Raw genomic sequence first — 22,534 nt, 5'->3', positions numbered from 1 at the left:
AATTCGAAATAAAATTAAAAAAAAAAAAGAAAGAAAAACAGCTATTTAGGAATAAGTTAACCAAACCTTCAGAAATCAGAAAGACACGATCCTATTAGCCTTTCAGAAGGCCCTAAAAACCTGGCTATATTCCTGTGTCTGGGGTGCTGAATATGTTAAGGGCCCTGCTTGTTTATTGCTTCTTCTCCCTTAAACGTCACCCCTTCCCCACTTCCACCCCAAAATCTCTCTTAAGTCTACACTATAGTTTTCATGAAGTTTCCATTCAGAACCACAAAAAGTGGTGCTGTCAGTTTTCAGCCATCATGGTTTCAGGGAGCTCTAATTGTCATGGTATGCGGGAAAGACCTTGGGAGTTGGAGAAAGAGATGATGCCTAGGGAATGGACAGATAAGAGTGGGGAAATCCTCAGCTGCACAATGAACAGAGAAAGAAACTCGGAAAGAATCTTCCTAACAATCTATGGAGATGCTCAATCATTCAAGTTATGGTTATCCCAAAAGGTGCTTTTCCAAAAGGCAATTGGACTTACTTGGTTTTTTTTTCCCCTTGAAAACATTTCACTTCTCATCCAGGAAGCTTCTTTAGTTCTGACCGAACTGAAGAAACTTCTTGGATGAGAAGGGAAATGTTTTCAAGGGGAAAAAAAACCCAAGTAAGTCCAGTTGCCTTTTGAAAAGCATCTTTGGGACGATCCTCCCTAACTTGGATGGATAGCTCAGCAGACTAATGCATTGTAATTTAACTCCAGCTGTCTGCAATTAGTAAGTTCCAATCTTGCCAGGCTCAAGGTTGACTCAGCCTTCCATCCTTTCTAAGGTAGGTAAATTGGGGACCCAGTTTGTGGGGGCAATAAGCTGACTTTGTAAAAATATACAAAAGTATGAAGGCTATTGCTTAACGCATTGTAAGCCGCCCTGGGTCTCCGGAGAAGGGCAGCATATAAATCAAATTTAAAAAAAAAACTTATCTGGCTGTGAAAAGTGTCACTGGGAGATTTGTACTTTCAGACTTGCAAGATTCCATTAATATATAGCCTTACAATAAAGTAGAATTACCTCAGCTGGTTATGTTTCTTGTCTGGTCTACCTTGGAAGGCTAACACTAATGGCTTCAACATCGAGGGAGGGAAGACATGCAATTGCCAGTTGCTCAACCCAACCTTGCAGCTAGATTTTCAGAGTGTGCTGAGCTGGCTTTTGAGCAAGGTTAATTTGACTCGTTTGCGAATAAGTGGATATGCCGTAGGAAGTGCATTAATATTAAAGAATTGAATGAAAATGATACATGCATGCATGTGTGAGAATGGAGTCACAAAAGGTACACACATCCTCCTCCTTCCCCCCCCTTTCTTTCCACCTACACAGCTGTTCCGTAAAGGCCAACTGAGGTGGCAAGAAAGGGGCAAAGCAGCAGATGAAAACCATCCGTCTCCTTCTTCTCAGCTATTTTCTGCGATGACCAACTAAGCAGAGTAATTGATTGACTGACTAACTGACTGGCAGATTAATTATGTGCCATCAAGTCAGTCCAACTCTTAGCAACCACACAGAAAGATTTTCTCCCTGACGATCTATCTAGTCCAGTGAGGGCTAACCTTTTTGCCATCGTGTGCCAAAAGCGGGAGGAGTGGGGGGGGTCACGCGCTCCCATGCCCTCACCCATAATTCAATGTGCCCCACCCCTGCGCTCCCCCCACTTTTGGCACGCGATGGCACGGTGGGCCCAGTAGGCCTGTTTTTTGCCCTCCCCAGGCTCCAGAGGCTTTCTTGGAGCCTGGGGAGGGCAAAAACGACCTTCACCAGCCCCCTGGAGGCCCTCCAGAGGCTGGAAACGGTGGGCCCGGAAGGCCAGAAAATTAGCTGGCCGGCACGTACATGTGCGCTGGAGCTGAGCTAGGGCAATGCTCGTGTGCCCTCAGATATGGCTCCACGTGCCACCTGTGGCACGCGTGCCATAGGTTCGCCATCACGGATCTAGTCCCTTATCGGTGCTCCCGCCGTCACTGTAACTGAGTCCGTTCAAATTGCTGCTGGTCATCTTCTTCTTATCTTTCCTTCCACCTTTCACAACATTAAGACATTAGAGCAGAAAAAGAAACTTGTTTCCCCCCCCCCCTCTAAGCATCAGGTCTTTTGCTTCAGGAACAAAAGATGAAATCTTATCTCTTCACTCAGATGGTTCAAATTCTGCACATTGTCCAGATGACAGGCAAGGCATCCCTAAACAGTAGGGTTTTTTTTTTTAAAGTGCTACCCAGTGGTGAAATGTAAAATTCGTTACTACCGGTTCCATGGGCCTGGCTTGATGGTGGTGGGGGTAATGTGACTGGGTGGGTGTGGCCAACTTTTGTTTTTTTAACTTTTAAAAGCATTTTTTCTACAAACTTAAGAGGTTGCAGAAAAAAATGCTTTTAAAAGCCTCTGACGATCAGGCAACTCAGCTGGGATCGTCAGAGGCTTTTAAAGGCATTTTTTTTCCTACAACCTCTTTGGCCGAAGAGGTTGTAGAAAAAATGCTTTTAAAAGTAAAAAAAAAAGTCTCTGATGATTGCACGGCTCAGCTGGGCATGAGGGGGGGCAGGGATTTTTGCTACCGGTTCTCCGAACCACCCGCCTCCATTGCTACCGGATCGGGCAATCCGGTCCAAACCGGGAGCATTTCACCTCTGGTGCTACCCTGTTTCCCCCAAAATAAGGCATCCTCTCATAATAATAAACCCAATCAGGCTTTTGAGCGCATGGCAATAAGGCCAAGCGCTTATTTCAGGGTTCAAAAAAATATAAGACAGGGTCTTATTTTCGGGGAAACACAGTAGTCATGGATGTTCCTTCTCTGCTATTTAGCTGAATGAGAGGAGGTAGAGGAGATACTGGAGGTTGGTTAAAGACTGCAGAGTTTACTGTGGTTCTTACTTCTCTGCCTGAGGCAAAACCAATTATTTATTTATTGCATTTATAACCTGCTCACTCTCGGAAAAACCAGCCTGCAGCAATTTGTTGTTACATTTCCTGGAGATTATATGTTAACCAGGGAATCTGCACTCTGCCTGCATTATGGACAAAATGTATCAGAGATATATGCACATTCATCAAGGCTTCCTAGAGGGACAGAAGTTAACTGGGAAGTACAGGTAGTCCTCGACTTACGACCACAACTAAGATGGCACTTCCATTGCTAAGCGATGGGCTTGTTAAGTGAACTGCACCTGATTTTGCAATCTTTTTTTTGCCACAGTTATTAGGTAAGTCAGACGGCTGTTAAGCAAATCCAGTGTCCCCACTGATTTTACTCATCGGAAGCTCCCTAGAGAGGTCACAAATGGAGATCAGATGACCCCCAGGAGGCCCACAACTGTACTAAATACAGGCTGGTTTCCATGTGGTCAAATTTTGACCATGTTACACAGAGGTGGGTTTCAGCAGGTTCTGGGGAACTGTTAGCGGAAATTTTGAGTAGTTTGGAGAACTGGTAGTAAAAATTCTGACTGGCCCCGCCCCCATCTATTCTCTGCTTCCCAAGTCCCAGCTGATCGGGAGGAAGTGGGGATTTTGCAGTAACCTTCCCCTGGAGTGGGGACGGAATGGAGATTTTACAGTATCCTTCCCCTGCCACACTCGCCAAGCCACGGTCACGGCCACCATGCCATGCCACTCCCACCAAGCCATACCCACAGAACCGGTAGTAAAAAATTTTGAAACCCACCACTGATGTTACTGCAAACATGCTACAACAATCAAGTGAGGACTAGCCTCAAGTCACTTTTTTCAACGCCGTCGTAACTTAGAATGATTTTTAAACAAATGGTCGTAAGTCGAGGATTACCTGTAAGCATATTTCTCTTTTTTTATGCACAATATTTATCATTCCCCATGAAGGGCCGGAGGGAATGTACAGAATGTGCAGAGCTGTTGGTTGGATTATGCACACTGCATGTTTTCTATTTAGCCAATATTACGCCTACGTTAATATTTCTAATTAAAAAGCCTTGGGAGCTTACAGAACTTTGCAAGAAATAGCAAACTGAAATTTGACAGACAGTAAGAGCCTTGGTGGCGCACAGGCTAAAGTGCTGTTAACTAGCACCAGCTGCCTGCAATTACTGCAAGTTCAAATCTCACCAGGCTCAAGATTGACTCAGCCTTCCATCCTTTCGAGGTAGGTAAAATGAAGACCCGTATTGTGGGGGCAATAAGCTGACTTTGTATAAAAAAGAACACTGCTGTTGGGGGGGGGGGCAAAAGCCCTACTAAGCAGGTATATACAAAAGTATGAAGGCTATTGCTTAACACATTGTAAGCCGCCCTGAGTCTCCGGAGAAGGGCGGCATATAAATTCAACTAATAATTGGATCAAATAATAATTGGAGCCCTTGGAGCAATACCCAAAGGGCTACCCCGCTATTTAGAAATTCTAAATTTGCCGGACTTGAACATTTTGACTCTACAAAAAACCACCTTACTCAGAACAGCTTACATCCTCCGACGATACCTTAACAGTTCCTAGGTCCTTGGTTAGGACTCGAGCTGCTGAGCTATTAACCAGCCTCAAAGGCTGTGAATCTCACTAAAGATTAACCAATATAATAATAATAATAATAATAATAATAATAATAATAATAATAATAATAATGGTATGGTATATTCAAGTATGGTTCATTGACATTGCAATACCTGGTGATGCACGGATTGAAGATAAGCAGCAAGAAAAAATCACAAAGTACCGGAATTTGCAAATTGAAGTTGAGCGACTGTGGAAAAAGAAATCGTGTGTTGTCCCGATTGTAATTGGAGCCCTTGGAGCAATACCCAAAGGGCTACCCCGCTATTTACAAATTCTAAATTTGCCGGACTTGAACATCCACCTTACTCGGAACAGCTTACATCCTCCGACGATACGTTAACGGTTCCTAGGTCCTTGGTTAGGACTCGAGCTGCTGAGCTATTAACCAGCCTCAAAGGCTGTGAATCTCACTAAAGATTAACTAATAATAATAATAATAATAATAATAATAATAATAATAATAATATGTACCTGTATATGCACCTCACACAGCGTCTGCCAGGACCCCCTGTATAAATGGGGCACAGTATCCTCTTAGTGTGACTGTGGGGTCCCACGCCAACTGTAGATCGGAGTCTCCAACCCCCGTGCATGGACCGGCATTGGTCCACGGCCCACTAGGAACCAGGCTGCACAAGCAAGCAAAGCCCCATTCGTGCAGGCGTGGGATCCAGGCAGCACAAAAAACCCACACACACACCAGTCCACAGAAAAACCACCTTCCACAGAACCCGTCCCTGGGACCCAAATGGTTGGGGGAGGGCACTGCTGTAGATCACATTATAACTGGCTGTAAGCTGAGGGCATATACTGGTCTAGTATCTGATTTTTTTTCATATAAACAATGCTGCGCTTCAATGGTTAGATGGCCTAGACCAGGGATGGCTAACCTTTTTGCCGTCGTGTCCAAAAGTGGGGGGAGCACAGAGGGGTCATGCATGCGTGTGCCCACACCCATAATACAATGCATGTATGACACACACTCCACTCCCTCCGCTTTTGGCACGTGATGGCCCGGTGGGCCCGGTAGGCCCGTTTTTCACTCTCCTGAGGCACCAAAGGCTTTCTTTGAGCCTAGGGAGAGCAAAAACAGCCTTCCCCACCCCCGTGGAGTCCCTTCGGAGGTTGGAAACAGCCCGTTTCCCAACTTCCGGTGGGACCGGAAGGCCCAAAAGTCAGCTGGCCGGCACGCACATACACACTGGAGCTGAGCTAGGGCAATGCTCGCGTGCCCACAGATATGGCTCCACGTGCCACCTGTGGCACCCGTGCCATAGGTTTGCCATCACGGGCCTAGACATTGGTATTTTAACAGAGATACTTTTAACATTCATATTTAATTGTGTTTTATTTATCTAGGAGAAATCTAGTTAGTCCATGTATGATATGAAAGTCTGTAGAGATTCTCAGTCATCCAGGTCATGGTTGTCCCAAAGGTCCTTTTTTAGGAAGCAATTGGGCTTTCTTGTTTTTTCTTTGAATCCTTTTCGAATCCTTCCATTCCCCACCATCCAGTCAGAGCTGAAGAAGCTTCTTGGATGAGAAGCGAAAGATCTTCAAAGAAAAAACAAGAAAGTCCAGCAGCCTCCTGAAAAAAAGCACTTTGGGGATAACCATGACCTGGATGACTGAGAATCTCTACAGACTTTTAACCGTTCAGTTCAGTGGTGGGTTTCAAAATTTTTTACTACCGGTTCTGTGGGTGTGGCTTGGTGGATGTGGTATGGCTTAGTGGGCATGGCAGGGGAAGGATACTGTAAAATCTCCATTCCCACCCCACTCAAGGGGAAGGATACTGCAAAATCTCCATTCCCACCCCACTCCAGGGGAAGGATACTGTAAAATCCCCATTTCCTCCCGATCAGCTGGGACTCGGGAGGCAGAGAATAGATGCGGGCGGGGCCAGTCAGAATTTTGACTACCGGTTCTCCGAACTACTCAAAATTTCCGCAACCGGTTCTCCAGAACTGGTCAGAACCTGCTGAAACCCACCTCTAATTCAGTTAGTGATGATTCAAAGTTACAACAGCAATGAAAAAGTGACTTATGACTGCTCCTCGTACTTATGACAGTTGCGACACCCCCAAGGTCAGGTGACCAAAATTCAGGTGCTTGGCAATTGGCATGTACTTACAATGGTTGCAATCACGATTTATGACTTTTCCAGCCAGCTTCTGACAAGCAAGGTCAATGGGAGAAGCTGGATTTGCTTAACTACCACCAGATTCACTTAACAACACTGACAAAAAAAGGTGGTAAAATCAGCTGCGACTCACTTAACAACTGCTTTGCTTATCAACAGAAATTCTGGTCCCAATTGTGATCATGAATGAAAGCCTACTTGCATTAATGTTCATTTTTACACTGTTTTCCCTTATCTGACTTTCATTCCCATAATCCCCGGCCTATGCAATTGGAAAAGAATTGTTGGCACTTTGCTGGAAAGCACTTCCAGAGACTTTTCCCCCTCTTTTTCTTTCTGAAAGAGACTCTCCAAAAAACAAGCTTCCCAGCTTGATGGATCCTTTGGATCTGTTGCTACAGTAACGGGGAAACAGGAGGATTTTGTTCAAGAGAACTAATCTGATTCAAACAATACAGCAGCGCACAAGCAGATCCTGGTGACTTCTGTTTGCCCTAAAGCCACTGGTTCTCTCTACCTCTGGATATTTAATCCCCGTGCTGCTCATCATAATGGCAACACTTCATTTTTATTTTTAAAAAAGGAAACTTCCACCACATTGTCTCCTTCCCTGAGCCCTAGAAGCTATTTTGTAGGATTGTGAGTATATATCGAGTGGGTTTCTTACCCCCCCACCCCCATTTTGGAGCAAAAGCAGGGAATCCTATCTTATAAATTCTCCTAAAAAGGAATCTTCCTCACGCTTTGTTGTCAAGACGATTCAGTGGCAGAGAATTCTTTAGAGTCGGCTGTGCCCTCTTGCAAACGGCAGTCCTGCAAAGAACCTAGAGATTTCTAAATGCATGAAAGTGCATTGGCCCTTTTCTATATAAATGCATGTGCTTTGGGGCATCCATCCTTTTTTCTCCTCCCTTGGAAGATCTTTTCTTTTCAGTTTTTTCACCCCTCGTTACAGGTTTTTTTTTCTTCCTGGTTTGAAACCTCTTATTCTGGGAAATCCGTGGAAGACTAAAATTCTAGCCAGCAGTCAAATTAAAACCGACGTTATAAGCTTGGATTCAGAAGGATGCCAGCCTTCGCCAGCAATCAAACCGTTAACCGAGGGAAGGAAAATGCCCCCCCCTTCCTTGCACACCTCACCACCCACATTTCGCTCCCTGATGGTCACTATGGTGATCGGTGGCAAAGGGGTACACCAAGCTATTCACACAACTCCACTGTCAAATTGCAAAGAGGGTGGAACAATTTTGGTTGCCATTCCTGCTCCAGGAAATGGGGGAAGGAAGGGGTGTTAAAACCCCCACCTCCTCTTCTCACTGCTGGGTGGGGGGGTTAGAGTTTTTTGAGAATGTGCTTGTGGACCGAGGCAGAGAAAGAAAACTTGCAAACAGCGACCGCTGCATCCTTCTGCTCTGCGCCGTGCGGCGCTCATGAAGGTGCAGCCAAAATGCGTATCAGGTGTGCAAAAGAGACTTAACCGGTTTATTTTTAGTCCCCATCCTTCCTTTCTACTCTGCACAGCCTAGTCAGGTGGGGATGGTCCCCAAACTCAACAACAAACTTAGGGGGTAAGCAGGGATCTCCCCGGTCCTACTCGAAAATGTTATCCGCTGTACAATAATGACACTTGCAGCATGCAACTGCATGTGGGGAGGGGGGAAGTTGGGGGGTGGGTGGGTGGGGGAAAAGAAGGATGGGTCAGCACTAGTACTATCATGTTTTTCTGATTTGCTCATTTGTATTGGAGGAGCTAGCAACAATTTCGCTCTTCGTTCATCTCAGCCACTGCATTATTTTTTTTATTATTATTATTTATTGAATTTATATACCGCCCTTCTCCCCGAAGGGACTCAGGGCGGTGAACAGCCGAAAATTAAAATAACATACAATATAAAAGTTAAGATAACTAAAAATAAATTAAATTAATCAGCCTCCCAATTTAAAACCCCAAGCTATATTATCCATCCTTGCTCAGCAACCCCCCAAAAATAACATTCTTCCTCCCCCTATGCGAATAGGGTGCAACATTCACAGGCTGGGTTTCCCTCTTTGGCCCAACTCTTGTTTCCATCAGTTGGCAACTCAATAACCCAGTTGGTGTCTGAACGCTCCTTTCTAGCTAGGATTCTCCCACACTGGCTTTGCCTGGGACAATTAGCATCCAAACTAAGGCTGTTCCTTTCAACTCAGAAAAAAAAAACGGGCACAGGGGTGACTCACCTCTGCCCCCCATCCCAGCAGGCACAGGAGTCCTGCCGGGAGGGGAAGACATGGCAATGGTTCACCCCCTTTTCAGTGCCCAGCCACTTACCTGAGATAATGAAGGGGTTGGATCGCCTTCTTGCTGTGCGTCGAATTGCAAGTGGGTTTCTCCATGGCAAGGAAGGGAGGGAAGAGAGGCTGGTTTACCAAGTTTACACCTGGGGGACCCTGCTTTCCCACCCCCCACCCCCAAAAAGACCCTCCACACAGCTTCCTCCTGTCTCTCCTCTTGGGCTGACAGAAGATGGGAGAGAAGTAATGAGAAGAGATTAAATGAAATGGGCAGCGGTAACAATTTTTCCCCAGCTGGCAGTTTCGCCAATGTGGGGCACCCCAGGAGCACGATGAAGCTTGATTGGTTGGCTCTTCCAAAGAACATAAATCACAGAGGGGAGGGGGGGAGAGAAAGATTTGCAGTCACCCAATGGAAAAGCAGAGCTGGGGGGGGAGGAGTGGTTAACTCTTTCTGTTCTCAAAGGAGGGGGGATTAGGGTGGCTTATCTTCTACACCAGTGTTTCTCAACCTTGGAAGCTTGAAGATGGGTGGACGTCAACTCCCAGAAACCCCCAGCCAGTGCTGCTGGCTGGGGGTTTCTGGGAGTTGACGTCCACCCATCTTCAAGCTACCAAGGTTGAGAAATACTGTTCTCTGCTCTCTGACTCAGGCTGGCAAGGAAGATCTGGAAGAGAAGGTAGAATAGCAGATGCCCAGGAGACCTCTAGTTTATGGGGTGGTCTTGGAAAGTTGTCCAGGTTTTTCAAACCATAACTTTTTTTTTTTAATGAAAATAAGATACAAGCGCCACTTAGACCATCATATTGAATCCTACGTTGGCCTAGGGCAGTGGTTCTCAACCTGTGGGTCGGGACCCCTTTGGGGGTCGAACGACCCTTTCACAGGGGTTGCCTAAGACCATCAGAAAACACATATTTTCAGGCAGTAATCCTCCAGGTCTAAATCAAAGATGTACTCCAACTCCCAACAGCACCAACCTGGATGACAATTATCAGAAGCAAGAGTTCAATTTTCTAATATAAGTAATCCTCAACTTATTGTTTGGGAGTGGGATTTCTGCCGTTAAGCGGTCATAAAGTGAGACTGCATTGCTTAGAGGCAGAGCCCTGGTTGCCATCATTACTTGAATCCCACAGTTGCTAGGCGAGGTAACTTTCTGCCTGCTTCCCCATAACCAAAGTTAGCAGGAAATGACCTTGTTGAAGGAGCAAAATTATAGTAGCAATGAATGAGGGGACCTAGGACTGTTCCTGGTAGCTGTGGCTGCTGCTTGCAGTGACACCATTGCCACCTGCGGCCTTCGCTGCTGGTTTCCGAAAAGCAAAGTCGCTGGGGAAGCCAGCAGGAGGTCGCAAATGGGATTTGCCTATCAACTGCAATTGACGCTTCTCCAACTGTCGTCATATGTCAGCACATTGACATGTCACACTTTACGACTGCGTCAGTTGCTGGAGCCTGTAGTACAATTCTATGGACTACACAAGGCAAGAATCAGGTTAGAGTGGGGTGATTGTCCTATGCAACCTGTTCAAACAGAGGTCCATCCTGAAAGCTCTTATAGCAGCAATTTTAGGGCCCTCTGAGCTTGGTTGTCTTACAGAAGGTTTCACGACCCAACTGGGTAACATCATAAGTATGCTACTTATGCCCTTGACACTGATCTTGTTCTATTATGCAATTATCCTTATCAGACTTTTGAGCTTTACATTTGTCAGAAAAGCAGAGCATAATTATTTTTAAATAATGGGTGTAGCTGGCATTGCAATTTTACCTGGGAACCTGGTTCAAAATATCCAGTAAGTTTAAAAAGAGTATTTTCGTTTGTTTCATATATTTGAGGTACTAACGAAGTCCGATTTACATCTGGTGGAAAAGCAACAAATATGAAACTATCAAGCTTCATGGCAATGTACTATAGAGAGGAAAAGTTAATTGATGAATGCAAGTTATGCATGAACTTTTAATTTTCAGCTAGAAAGCGAGTCTTTAACATGCTGATGTTGGATCACAAAACAATTTGAGGGGGGGATTCCTTTTAGCAACCACACTTGCAACTTTTCTGTACGAGCAAAAAAAAAAAAACCTGTTAATTTCAAATGAATAAAATCTATCAAACTTGAAAAAAAAAAAGAAAAAGAAAAAGAAAAAGAAAAAAAAAAAGAAAACACATATTTTCAATGGTTTTAGGAATAATTTTATTGTTGGGGGTCACCACAACATGAGGAACTGTATTAAAGGGTCGCAGCATTAGGAAGGTTGAGACCCACTGGCCTAAGGTTTCTTGGTAACCCAAATGGCATTTTTGAGACATAAAGAATCGATAGGATTTTTTTTTTTATTAGGGCCAACCTGATCGGCTGCAGCAAGAACCTAGGAAATGATTTGAATATCACCATAAGGTGTGGCTAGTGTGCTAATGGAAAAACTGACCCCCCCCCCATGGAAATTTTTGATAACGTATTTTTTTACTTCACCTGGTTTAAACTTATTTACAGTAAACAAAGACATAATGTTTGGGTGTTCCACATTCGACATAGTCTAATTAAATAACCCTGAATGTATTGTGCTTCTGTTCCTATGCCACTGTATTGTTAATAAATTAGAATAAGTAAATAGACGTTCTTTTATAACATCAACCTTTGTCATCACAAGTATTGTTCTTGTTTCTGCTGCGGAGTTTTTAACCAACTCGTTGCTTAGTCAGAAGATTCAAGGAAAAGAATGATGTAACATTGCAACAGGGAGTAAAACAGGGAAGCCAAGCAAAGAGAAAGATTCGGGTCAACCACCCACAGTCACCAACTGCAAAAATCATCAAACAGAGATAGTGTTACAGACAATCCTCAAGTCATGACCATTACTGAGCCCAGAATTACAGTTGTAAGCCTTTGCAGTTGTTAAGATGAGGCATCATGTTACTGGATCCACTTTTTTGACTTTCTTTTGCGGTGGTTGTTAAATGCAATCGGCCATAAAGAGGAGTCTGCTGTAAAATGCCCCAAATGCAATGACCATGGGTGGTGATGAGGATGGGTGGGTGGGTGGGTGGGAATGTGGCAGTCTTTATATATCTGTATAAGTCTTCCTCAGTCTGTATAAATCTGGAGGAAAATTAACTGTTATGGAAAATTAATGTTATGGAACATGGTCCACAATTTTATTTATTTATTTATTTATTTTTCATATTTGTATACCGCCCTACTCCCGAAGGACTCAGGGCGGTGAACAGCCATAATAAATACAAATACATATAGAAGTTAAAAACTATTAAGAAACAGATTAAGTAATTTAGGCTCAAAGATTAAAAAACATCCAAATTTATCTAAAGAGGTTGGCCTAACTATGTGACACCAAAGCAAATTTTTATATTTTAATCTAACTTGGTTCACTTGTAAATTATCTGCTGGTACAATTGGTAAACTTTTTTCTCCATTCCCACCATCTACAGATATCCCTTATGTGTTCTTTCCACTTAAAGTGCTTATCATCTTTCCTTTCCTTTCCTTTCCTTTCCTTTCCTTTCCTTTCCTTTCCTTTCCTTCCCTTCCCTTCCCTTCCCTTCCCTTCCCTTCCCTTCCTTTCCCTTCCCTTCCCTTTCCCTTCCTTTCCTTCCTTCCTTCCTTTCTTGAACAAAAATGTATTTTTAAGGGCCAACTTGCCTCAAAAAACAATCTGCAAGATTAAAAAAAGGATGAATGGCATCAGAGGTCCATGCCAATCAGAGCTGAGCAGAACATGTTCTTGCTTCAAAATAGAGAATAACAAGAGTTGGAAGGGACCTTGGAGGTCTTCTAGTCCAACCTCCTGCTTAGGCAGGAAACCCTACACCACTTCAGACAAATGGTTATCCAATCTCTTCTTAAAAACTTCCAGTGTTGGAGCACCCACAACTTCTTGAAGCAAGTCGTTCCACTGATTAATTGTTCTCACTGTCAGGAAATTTCTCCTTAGTTCTAAGTTGCTTCTCTCCTTGATTAGTTTCCACCCATTGCTTCTTGTCCTGCCCTCAGGTGCTTTGGAGAATAGCTTGACTCCCTCTTCTTTGTGGCAGCCCTTGAGATATTGGAACACTGCTATCAAAATACATGGATTACCTTTTTCCCATGCTCAAAACATGGGAAATCTTCATAAATTAGGGCTCTTGTTCAGCAATATACATTTGCATTTATTCCAAACTGAGAAATCTGGTTTTTCGCTTCTCTAAAATTCAATGAATGAGGGGCATTGTTAGGCAGTTCCTACAACAGGTTGCCGGCTAGGACTTTAAAAAGGAGAGGGACTTCCTAAAAATAGAAAGGTGAGGGTAATCATCAACAGCATTGCAGGATTTTATTCAGAAAAATCTCAACTCTGTCCGCACGAGCAACGCTTGCAAACCTGTTCTTTCCAGCTGAGTCCCAGCTCAGAGGAGAGACACAGACTATGAGTCGCTATCCGCGGAGAAAGAATTGTGAATGAAGAGTGACTCCTGGCGGAAGGAAACAAGATCATTTGCACACGAGAAAAGCTTTAGAAATAATTTCTTTGAAGAGATGTGTGCACTTCAGCTTCCCCAGTTACCCACCCCACTCTTGCTATCTGTTGCATGTAGGCAGTTTGCAAAAGGTCTCAGAATATACATAGATGCAGAGAGGGGAAAAATCTCCCCACAAAACCTTTCATGTTCTTTATCCGAGCCTTTCTCTGCATAAAAGCTATTTTAGTAATCTGCAAGTAAGTAAGTAAGTAAGAAAGCAAGCAAGTAAGTAAGTAAGCAGGTAAGAAAGGCTGAGCGCCAAAGAATTGAGGCCTTTGAACTCTGGTGCTGGAGAATACTCCTGCGAGTCCCTTGGACTGCAAGGCAATCAAACTGGTCAGTCCTAGAGGAGATCAACCTTGATTGCTCTTTAGAAAGCCAGATCCTGAGGATGAAACTCAAATACTTTGTCCACCTAATGAGAAGGAAGGACTCATTGGAGAAGAGCCTAATGCTGGGAAAGATTGAGGGCAAAAGAAGAAGGGGACGACAGAGAATGAGGTGGCTGGATGGAGTCACTGAAGCAGTCGGCATGAGCTTAAATGGACTCCAGGGAATGGTAGAGGACAGGAAGGCCTGGAGGAACATTGTCCGTGGGGTCGCAATGGGTCGGACACGACTTCGCAAGTAATCTGCTTTTACTGTTGCAAAGCTTTTGCAATCTGTGCCTATTTTGGCCACCTCTCCCTGTGTCTGCAGGAAACAATGATGGTCTCTGTGCAAATCAGCCACCTGTGTTGTCTGGAGCCAGACAGGAGGACCAAGATAAGCTCCCTTACCAAGATCACAAACAACAAAGAACATATGTTAGAACATCTTAAGTGATTACATATGTGTAAGAGGGTAAAGTTTTCCTTCTTCTTCAACATGGGTGAGTTAAACGTAGTGAAAGCTATCCTCCAGAAACTGAAGTTTCTGCATTTATTGCATAACCTCTTGTACGAAGAAATATCCTTCTGGGTTCAGCTCCAAGTGGGGAAAAAGACACTGGAAACATGGAGACTGCTTGGAAAGATGGTTTAATGATGGACAGGATCACATGGTTTGAGTTCCTGAACAGAAAAAGGTGAGACACAGTGAGTCCCTGGGTTTTATGCCCTCTCTGGCTTTGAACTTCCTGGAGCCCAGAAAGAGTATCCTGATTGGTTGTCAGACTCCCAGGGGGTGGGGGTCTCAGCTAACCTTGCTGGCTGATGTAATCTTCCCAGGTGCCATGTGGTGAGTTTCTGTTGCTATATGGGTCCTATTGTGTAAGTTTCTGTTGCTAGATGGGTCCTATTGTGTTGCAGATGATGGTCCATTGACAAAGATTGAGTTTCTGCCTCTGGCCCATTGACAAAGGATGGGGGCAGGAAGATGGGAGCTGCTTCGTCTTTAAAACATGCTTCTCCATTTCTTATCCAGGGAAACAAAATATTCTGCCTTTTTAATATTTCCCAAAATATTTCATTCCTCTAGGAAATGGGTGGGTGCTAACTTCCTACACTCTAAATAGACAATTATTATCTCAACTTAACTGTCTAAAATACATACTTGTCGGAGCCTGTTCTGATCTTTAATGCATTAAATAATACACCTTGCTGCAATTATGATTTCTCTTTGATTTTTTTATTATTATTTTCTCCTCAGATTAAATTCCTTAATGCTGATGTACACGAGCAAGAATTATCCACGGTCACCATATGTGGAGAATAATCTACATCTGTACCAACAGGTATAGGATTAGCCCATATTTATCTTAGACTTTTTCTTATCTTCAGATATTGTGCTTAACCCATCATGTACCTTGTTTGCTTTCCAAACAAGATTGTATTGTACTGTAGGAAGTTAGCATCCACTCTTTTCCTAAGAAAATGAGATATTTTAGGAAATATTAAAAGGGCAGAATATTTCCCCTAAAAGGGAGGCAGAAACTCAGTCCCCCCACCCACCTTTGTCAATGGGCCCTTAAGGCCTGGGCCAGTCTATTCTACATAACAAAGATCTACCTCCTTCAGGCAGAGCCATAATAGAAATCCCAAAGCCCTTTCATTACATCATCACCCAGCAAGGCTCAACCAAGCTTGGGACTCAAAAAACACAACCTACAAAGTTATCCCTGCATGGCCCCATGGGAGTTTGACAACCAATCAGAATGCAAGCTCAAATTCAAAAGCCCAGAGAGGGCATAAAACCCAGGCACTCTCAGCATCTCTTCCCTTTTCTGCCCAGGATCTCAAGCCATGTGATCCTGCCCACCATTAAAAACCTTCTTTCCAATCAGCCACCATGTTTCCAGTGTCTTTCTCCCCACTTGGAACTGAATCCAGATGGACATTTCTTCCAACACTACTGTACATCTTAGTATTATGTGTGAATCAGATCCATTATGATTTGCCAAATATACCCTGGCTAATAGAAATAATAGTTTTGCCTAACACATGAACCTAACCATTCCTTCAGTCTGTGAGAGTTGACACTTCAGAAAAGGTGTAGAAAGTATTCCCAGATCCTCAATTCAGGAATGGCTTTTCAAGATCTCTAATCTAGGAATGGCAAGAAAATTCTGCCCACCACATAGTGGGTCCAAACAAACTCTTGAGTGCTTTTGAATATCAAGTCTAAGTTGACTCCTAGCAATCACATAGTCATTGTCAAGTTTTCTTGTTGTAAAGTAAATGATGACATATGTCATGTGTTATTGTGTATCTGAGGTTGTATCTACCTACTTTTAAGAACTGCTAAAGACCTGGTAATTTTTACTGTGTCCTAATACATAAAACCATAAAACCAGGGTGGATAAAAATCAATGATTTTTTTTAAAAAATCAAAAAAATCAGATTTTTTTTATTTAAATCAGATTTTTTTTTATTTAAATCGGATTTTTTTGATTTTTATCGAATTTATTTTAATAAAAAACTTTTGGGGTAAAAATCTATCGTAAGATACATAAATCTTAATTTAAGATACATAAATAATTTAGTTTATTTAAGATACATAAATAATTTAGTTTATTCAGCATGAAATGGAGCTTAGTTATGTGTCATGAGGCTGTACATTCTGCAACACTGGGACTATCGGTGAGTCAACAGCGGGTCAAAGGAGTAGCAGAGATGACAGTTGCTCTTTAAAAATTATGATTTAAATCGAGTTGATTTAAATCAAGCCTTTTTACTAGTGATTTAAATCATGATTTAAATTGTGATTTAAATCAACTCGATTTAAATCAAATCCACCCTGCATAGAATTTAAAAGAGGGTTTACTTTCTTTTTCATATGATTGTAGATAGGATAATTTATTCCCAATCTGTCCTTCAGGTCTCCCAGTAATGCATCTGTTGCAATATTTTCAGGATCAGACTCAATAATGATAATAAGAGTTAGAGGTTTAAATATATTTCTCTTTAATTATAACAGGCATTCTATATTCACTGAATATTCACAGATAGAAGCAAGGAAAATGGTGAAGGTGGCTCCTTATATATACAAGGGGTGGAGCCAAGAATGGGAGTGGTGAATTATGAATACATTAGGAACCAAAGAATAAGTTAACCCCCGATGTCCCATATATACATTATTTACACATTAGGGAATAAGGCATTTACATCTCACAAATCCCCCTCTAAATGCCGGTTCGCTATACAACACCAATTACATTCAGATTCAGGACAATATAAGACATATAATTTTGATGTTAAATATTTGTGCTGTTTAGAAGGTAAAGGCTTCGTCAATATGTCAGCTAATTGTTCAGAGGTATCACAATGCACTGCTTTGATAAATCCATCTTGAGACAATTGTCTCACATGCTTAAATTTTATATCTATATGCCTGGACCTTTGTCCAATGGCATCGGATCTGGATATTTCAATGGCTGCTTTATTATCTTCATGCATAACAAAAGGCAAAGCAGGTTTTTTCCAAACATCTGAAATCAAATCATTAAACCATACAAGGTTATTTGCAGCTTTGGACAAACAAACATATTCCGCTTCTGTGGTCGAAGTGGCTACCAGTTCTTGTTTACCAGTGTACCAGTAAACTGGACAGTCATTTAATAGAAAAATATAACCAGAAGTGCTCTTTCTGCATGATATATCTCCAGCCCAATCCGCATCTGCGTAACATGTAAGTTTTGGTTCTTTATCATTACTAGGTTCTAATACTAAGCAAAAGTCTAATGTACTTTTCAGATATCTTAGAATTCTTTTGACTGCTTCCCAATGATACATTGTTGGTTTGCTAACATATCTTGACAATAAATTGAGTGGTAATGCAATATCTGGCCTGGTCCAATTAGATATATAAAGAAGTGAACCTATGACTGATCTATAAAATGTATTATCCTTGAATTCAGGGGAAGATTCATCAGTGTTTCTAAGGAAATCAGTTTGCATAGGAGTGTCACAGGGTTTGGCATTGTTTAAATTGCATTTGTTCAGAAGTTCAATGATTTTATCTTTCTGAGTAAGTTTGAATCCCCTTCTAGTTTTGTTAATTTGTACACCAAGGTATTTGTTTACTTTACCTAGAGATTTCAACGAGAAATGTTCGTTTAGCTTATTTACAAAGGTTTCTCTTCTCTCCTTGTGTTTTCCTATATATAAAATATCATCTACATAAATTAACACAAATTCAATGTGATCATCACTCTTTTTTACAAAGAAACAGTTATCAGCAGTGGTAGCGTTGAAATCCATGGTCTTAAGTACTTTTACCAAGCAATCGTACCATCTTTTGCCAGATTGCTTTAATCCGTATAGACTCTTGTTCAATAGCCAAATTTCATTCTTATTAGTGTATTGACTGTGTGGTGCTCTTACATATATTTCCTTATCTAGTTTTGCGTGTAAATACGCAGTCTGTATGTCATATTGAAATACATCAAGATTGAGTGCAGATGCCACTACTAGAGCTGTTTTAACACTCTCTGTTCTCACTGTGGGGGAGTATGTGTCAGTGTAGTCCTCCGGATATTTTTGTGCATAACCTTGTGCAACCAATCTAGCTTTGTATAGAGTATTGCCTCCTTCTAGATTCTTAATTTTATAAATCCACCTGGTACCTATAATCGTTTTATCTTTAGGTGCAATCGCAGGTGTAAACACATTTAATCCTTGCAAACTTTCCATCTCTTTTTTCATAGCTAGTTCCCATTTTTCTTTTTCTTCACGAGGGAGTTTTAATACTTCCTCATATGTATTAGGTGTCATTTGTTCACCATCCATATGCATTATGTAATCTCTGTATTTATTTGGTACTTGATTTCTATTGTTTCTAATAGCTCTTTCGGGTTTGCTATGGTTATCATGCAAATATCTTGCTTCCTTTTTTGTTAATGTGTCTGTCTTTATTTTGTGCTGACTATTTGTCCAAGTTTTGGTTTTGTTTTTATTTTTGTTGATATTTTGATTTTCTATTGTCCCTTCCTCACAAGATTTTGTATCTTTGCATTTATTTGGAAATATTTCATTAAGATGTAATTTAGACCAATTGGCCTGTTCATGGAACACAGCTGTTCTGGAGACTATAAATTTGTTATTATTATCAATGAATCTGTACCCTTTGGTGCCAGTTTCATATCCCATAAATCTTAATCTTCTGGATACGTTTTCTCCCTTTCTTCTCAACTGCTTAGGTATGTGTACGTCTGCAGTGACTCCAAATATGTGCATGTGTGCTAATTTGGGTTTCCTATTATACATCACCTCATATGGTGTTTTATTCACAATACTGGACCAGGTTCTATTTTGAGTGTAATTTGAATAATGTAAGGCCTCTGACCAAAATTGTTTGCCTAAACCAGCATCCTCTAATGTGCACCTAATCATGGTTTGTAGTGTGGAATTCTTTCTCTCTGCAATCCCGTTTTGGAACGCAGAAAATGGACTAGACGTGAAATGTAGCATTCCTCTATCCTTTAACCATTGGGAGAATTCTTTAGACATGAATTCACATCCCCTATCTGTCATAATTTGTTTTATTCTGATATTATGTTGTGTTTCTATGCGTTTGTAGAATTCCTTAAATTTCTGAAAGGTTTCATCCTTGTGTTTTAATGTGTAAACAAAACCATAGCGACTGTAATCGTCTACTATTGTTAGGAAGTAACGTTTTCTATAAGTGATTGATGGAGTTAATGGACCAACTAGGTCCATATGTACTAAGTCAAAAATTTTGTTAGTTGATCTGTTGGATTTTTTTGGTCTGGGACTAGTTTTTAGTTTAGTGGATTTACATACTGAGCATTCCAAATAATTTTCACAATTTTTTATTTTGACACCTTCTGCGTGTTCAGTCATTTTTTGTACTACAGGAAAACTTGCATGTCCTAACTTCCTATGCAAGATGTGAGCACACTCATCATGAATTGGTTTACCTATTCTTGGTTTCTTCTCATTGTGTGTATTTGCGTGATCATGAGATATTTTACATTCATCATTGTCACTGTTACTAACATTTTCATCATCTGCCTCAATACAATCTTCCATATTTGAATCAATGTTATGTAACCATCTTTCTTTTGTTATTAGATAGGGTAGGCCTCCTTTAATCATCACAGTGCCTACATTTGTTTTGTCCTTCTCTAAAGTTGCTTTCCCCTTTGAGAAAACTATATTGATGTCAGAATCTCTGCTTAGTTTTATGGCACTTAGTATGTTATGAGGTATTTCTGGAATTAACAATACCCCCTCTATTTTTCCTAGGCCAGGCAAGGTCACATTTCCTCTGCCTAATACTTGAACCTTTTCTTGATTAGCTACCTTTATTACAAATTTATCTTCTGTAAATGAAGACAATATATTTTTGTTATTAGTGGTGTGGTTGGTTGCCCCAGAATCAATAAGCCAATTATTGTTCTCATTTTGTTGTGTTTTAGTGCTGTCTTGTTTATTTAGTCCATTCAGTGAACCAGATTTTCTCTCTTTTGAATTTTCTCTACCCCCTCTATTATCTCTGTAATTTGGTGGGCTTCTATATTTATGTCTATCTGTGGAAGACTGTCTATAATTGTATTTGCTCCTATACTCTGACCTATGTCTCTCCTTTGAGATTTTGGGACAGTCTCTTCTATTGTGTTCCCTGGACCCACAATTATGGCATTTAAAAGCTTCATTGTATTTTTCCTGGAAAGCTACCTTCCTAAAAGATTTGTGTTCTGTGTGATTGCTGGAACGATTTTTTTCTTGAATTGTCTTCTGCTATCAATTTGTTAGATAGACTTTCTATGGATAAATATCCTAGATTGATGGTGTCTAAGTGTGACATAAAACTATCCCATGATGAATCAAGTGAATTGATAATAACACTTTTCATTGTTTGATCTGAAATCACTTCCCCCCTCAAATGCAGCTCAGCTCTTATTTTGTTTAGAGATATCAAATGCTCACTTATGGAAACCCCTGGTTTTACTCTGGAAGAAAAGAAATCCTTAGACATTCTTGTAGTGGTAGCTACACTATCGCTGTGAAACAGATTAAACATGCATTGAATTATTTCTGAAACAGTTAGGTTTGGTTTGATGCTATGATACATTGTAGGAGACACGCTAGATATTATTAAGAAAAATGCTCTATGATGTAAACAATCTATTTTTAAAGTCCAAGGTCTTCTTGGAGGACTAGTGATAAAGAATAGCAAATTTTCTTTCATAAAGACAACCTGGAGCTGTTGATACCATTCTTGCAAATTAATGCCATCAACTCTAAGTTTTGGGAAGTCACTGGGTAAGTTTCCCACATTATTTTGTTCATTACTTACAACCTGAGGTAGTCCGTGGTCTCGCAAGTGCAGGAAATTGCAAAACGGCATGGGGATGCTCGCAACGAGTCTGCGCGGTTCTCTGGCCAGTTCAAGTCTTTCCGGACCGTCTACGTAGTTTCGCACATGCGCGTTGCTCATTTCTTCTTTGGCGTCGTCGTGGAAGGTTCTCTCCATTGCAGCTCGCCCGCTCCGCTCCTCTTCAGACGAGTCGGCTTCTGGCTCGGCCCTAGGAGTTTTGATGGCGGCGACTGCTCTTTTCTTTCTTTTGTGTGCGTTGGTACTTGATCCGGTCTGCGGTGTAGGGCGGAATCGACATGGCTCTCTGGGCTCGGGCGTCGTCGCTCTCGAAGTCAGGATGGGAGCGTGCAGGTCTTGAGGTATCGGCTTGTTCTCTAGCTTCTTCGTTGTCGCTTTGGAAATTTTTAATTTTGGCCCAAATGCAGCAAAAAGCGTCTTCATTGCTGACTTTACTTGGGATTTCGTTAAGTCGTCTTCGCTTTCTGATTCTGGTTCTTCTGAAGAGTTTGAATCTTCCTTTTCACTTTCGTTGTCTGATAACGTTTTTCGCGCCAGAAATTTTGAACTGAGCATTTTGATTGGCTCTGCTTCGCTCACTTTGGAGGCTTGTTGGAACCAAGATGGCTGCCATTCAAAATTTCGCGCGGGATCACATCTTTTCTTTTTCATAACGACTTTCTCTGTAGTCATATCACTCACAGTTTTTTGGTCTTTGGGTTTCTCTTTAGCAATGTTTTTCTCTCTCGCTGCTCCGCTGTTTTTCAGCATTTCTTGGAGATTCGCGATGAGGCTTTCATCATTCTTCTGGCTTTTTAATAGTTTTAATATCTCTGACCTGAGTTCGTTATTTTCTATTTCGATTTCCTCCTGGTCATTATTTTCATTTATTAGTTCTTCTTCTTCAGTGGTATATTCTTCGGATTCTCTCGAAATCGCGTTTGTGGATTCGTTGATTATTTCTTGTTCAGTTTCTATTTCTTTGCTGTAGGCCCTGTTGTTGGGCCTATCTTTCTTAGACATCTTTAAGTATTTATTGAGTCAATTAACCATCCTCTGCTACCAGCTTGTTGCAATATTTTCAGGATCAGACTCAATAATGATAATAAGAGTTAGAGGTTTAAATATATTTCTCTTTAATTATAACAGGCATTCTATATTCACTGAATATTCACAGATAGAAGCAAGGAAAATGGTGAAGGTGGCTCCTTATATATACAAGGGGTGGAGCCAAGAATGGGAGTGGTGAATTATGAATACATTAGGAACCAAAGAA

General features: G+C 41.5%; 1 protein-coding gene across 1 annotated transcript in view; it reads right to left on the bottom strand.

The window, feature by feature from the left end:
• Positions 1-9,142, bottom strand: part of YJEFN3 (YjeF N-terminal domain containing 3) — a 34,107-nt gene extending 24,965 nt beyond the window's left edge. Inside the window, exon 1 of the mRNA XM_070931777.1 lies at positions 9,018-9,142. Coding sequence (XP_070787878.1) covers positions 9,018-9,082 — 65 coding nt within the window. The 5' untranslated portion in view covers positions 9,083-9,142. The remainder of the gene's footprint in view (positions 1-9,017) is intronic.
• Between the last annotated feature and the right edge of the window lie 13,392 nt (positions 9,143-22,534).

Source organism: Pituophis catenifer, unplaced genomic scaffold (genome assembly GCF_029215685.1).
Source record: "Pituophis catenifer annectens isolate HBS135680 unplaced genomic scaffold, rPitCat1.0.hap2 SCAF_1, whole genome shotgun sequence".
Taxonomy (NCBI): domain Eukaryota; kingdom Metazoa; phylum Chordata; class Lepidosauria; order Squamata; family Colubridae; genus Pituophis; species Pituophis catenifer.
Note: the sequence above shows the minus strand (reverse complement) of the source record. Positions and strands in the feature narration are given on the sequence as shown.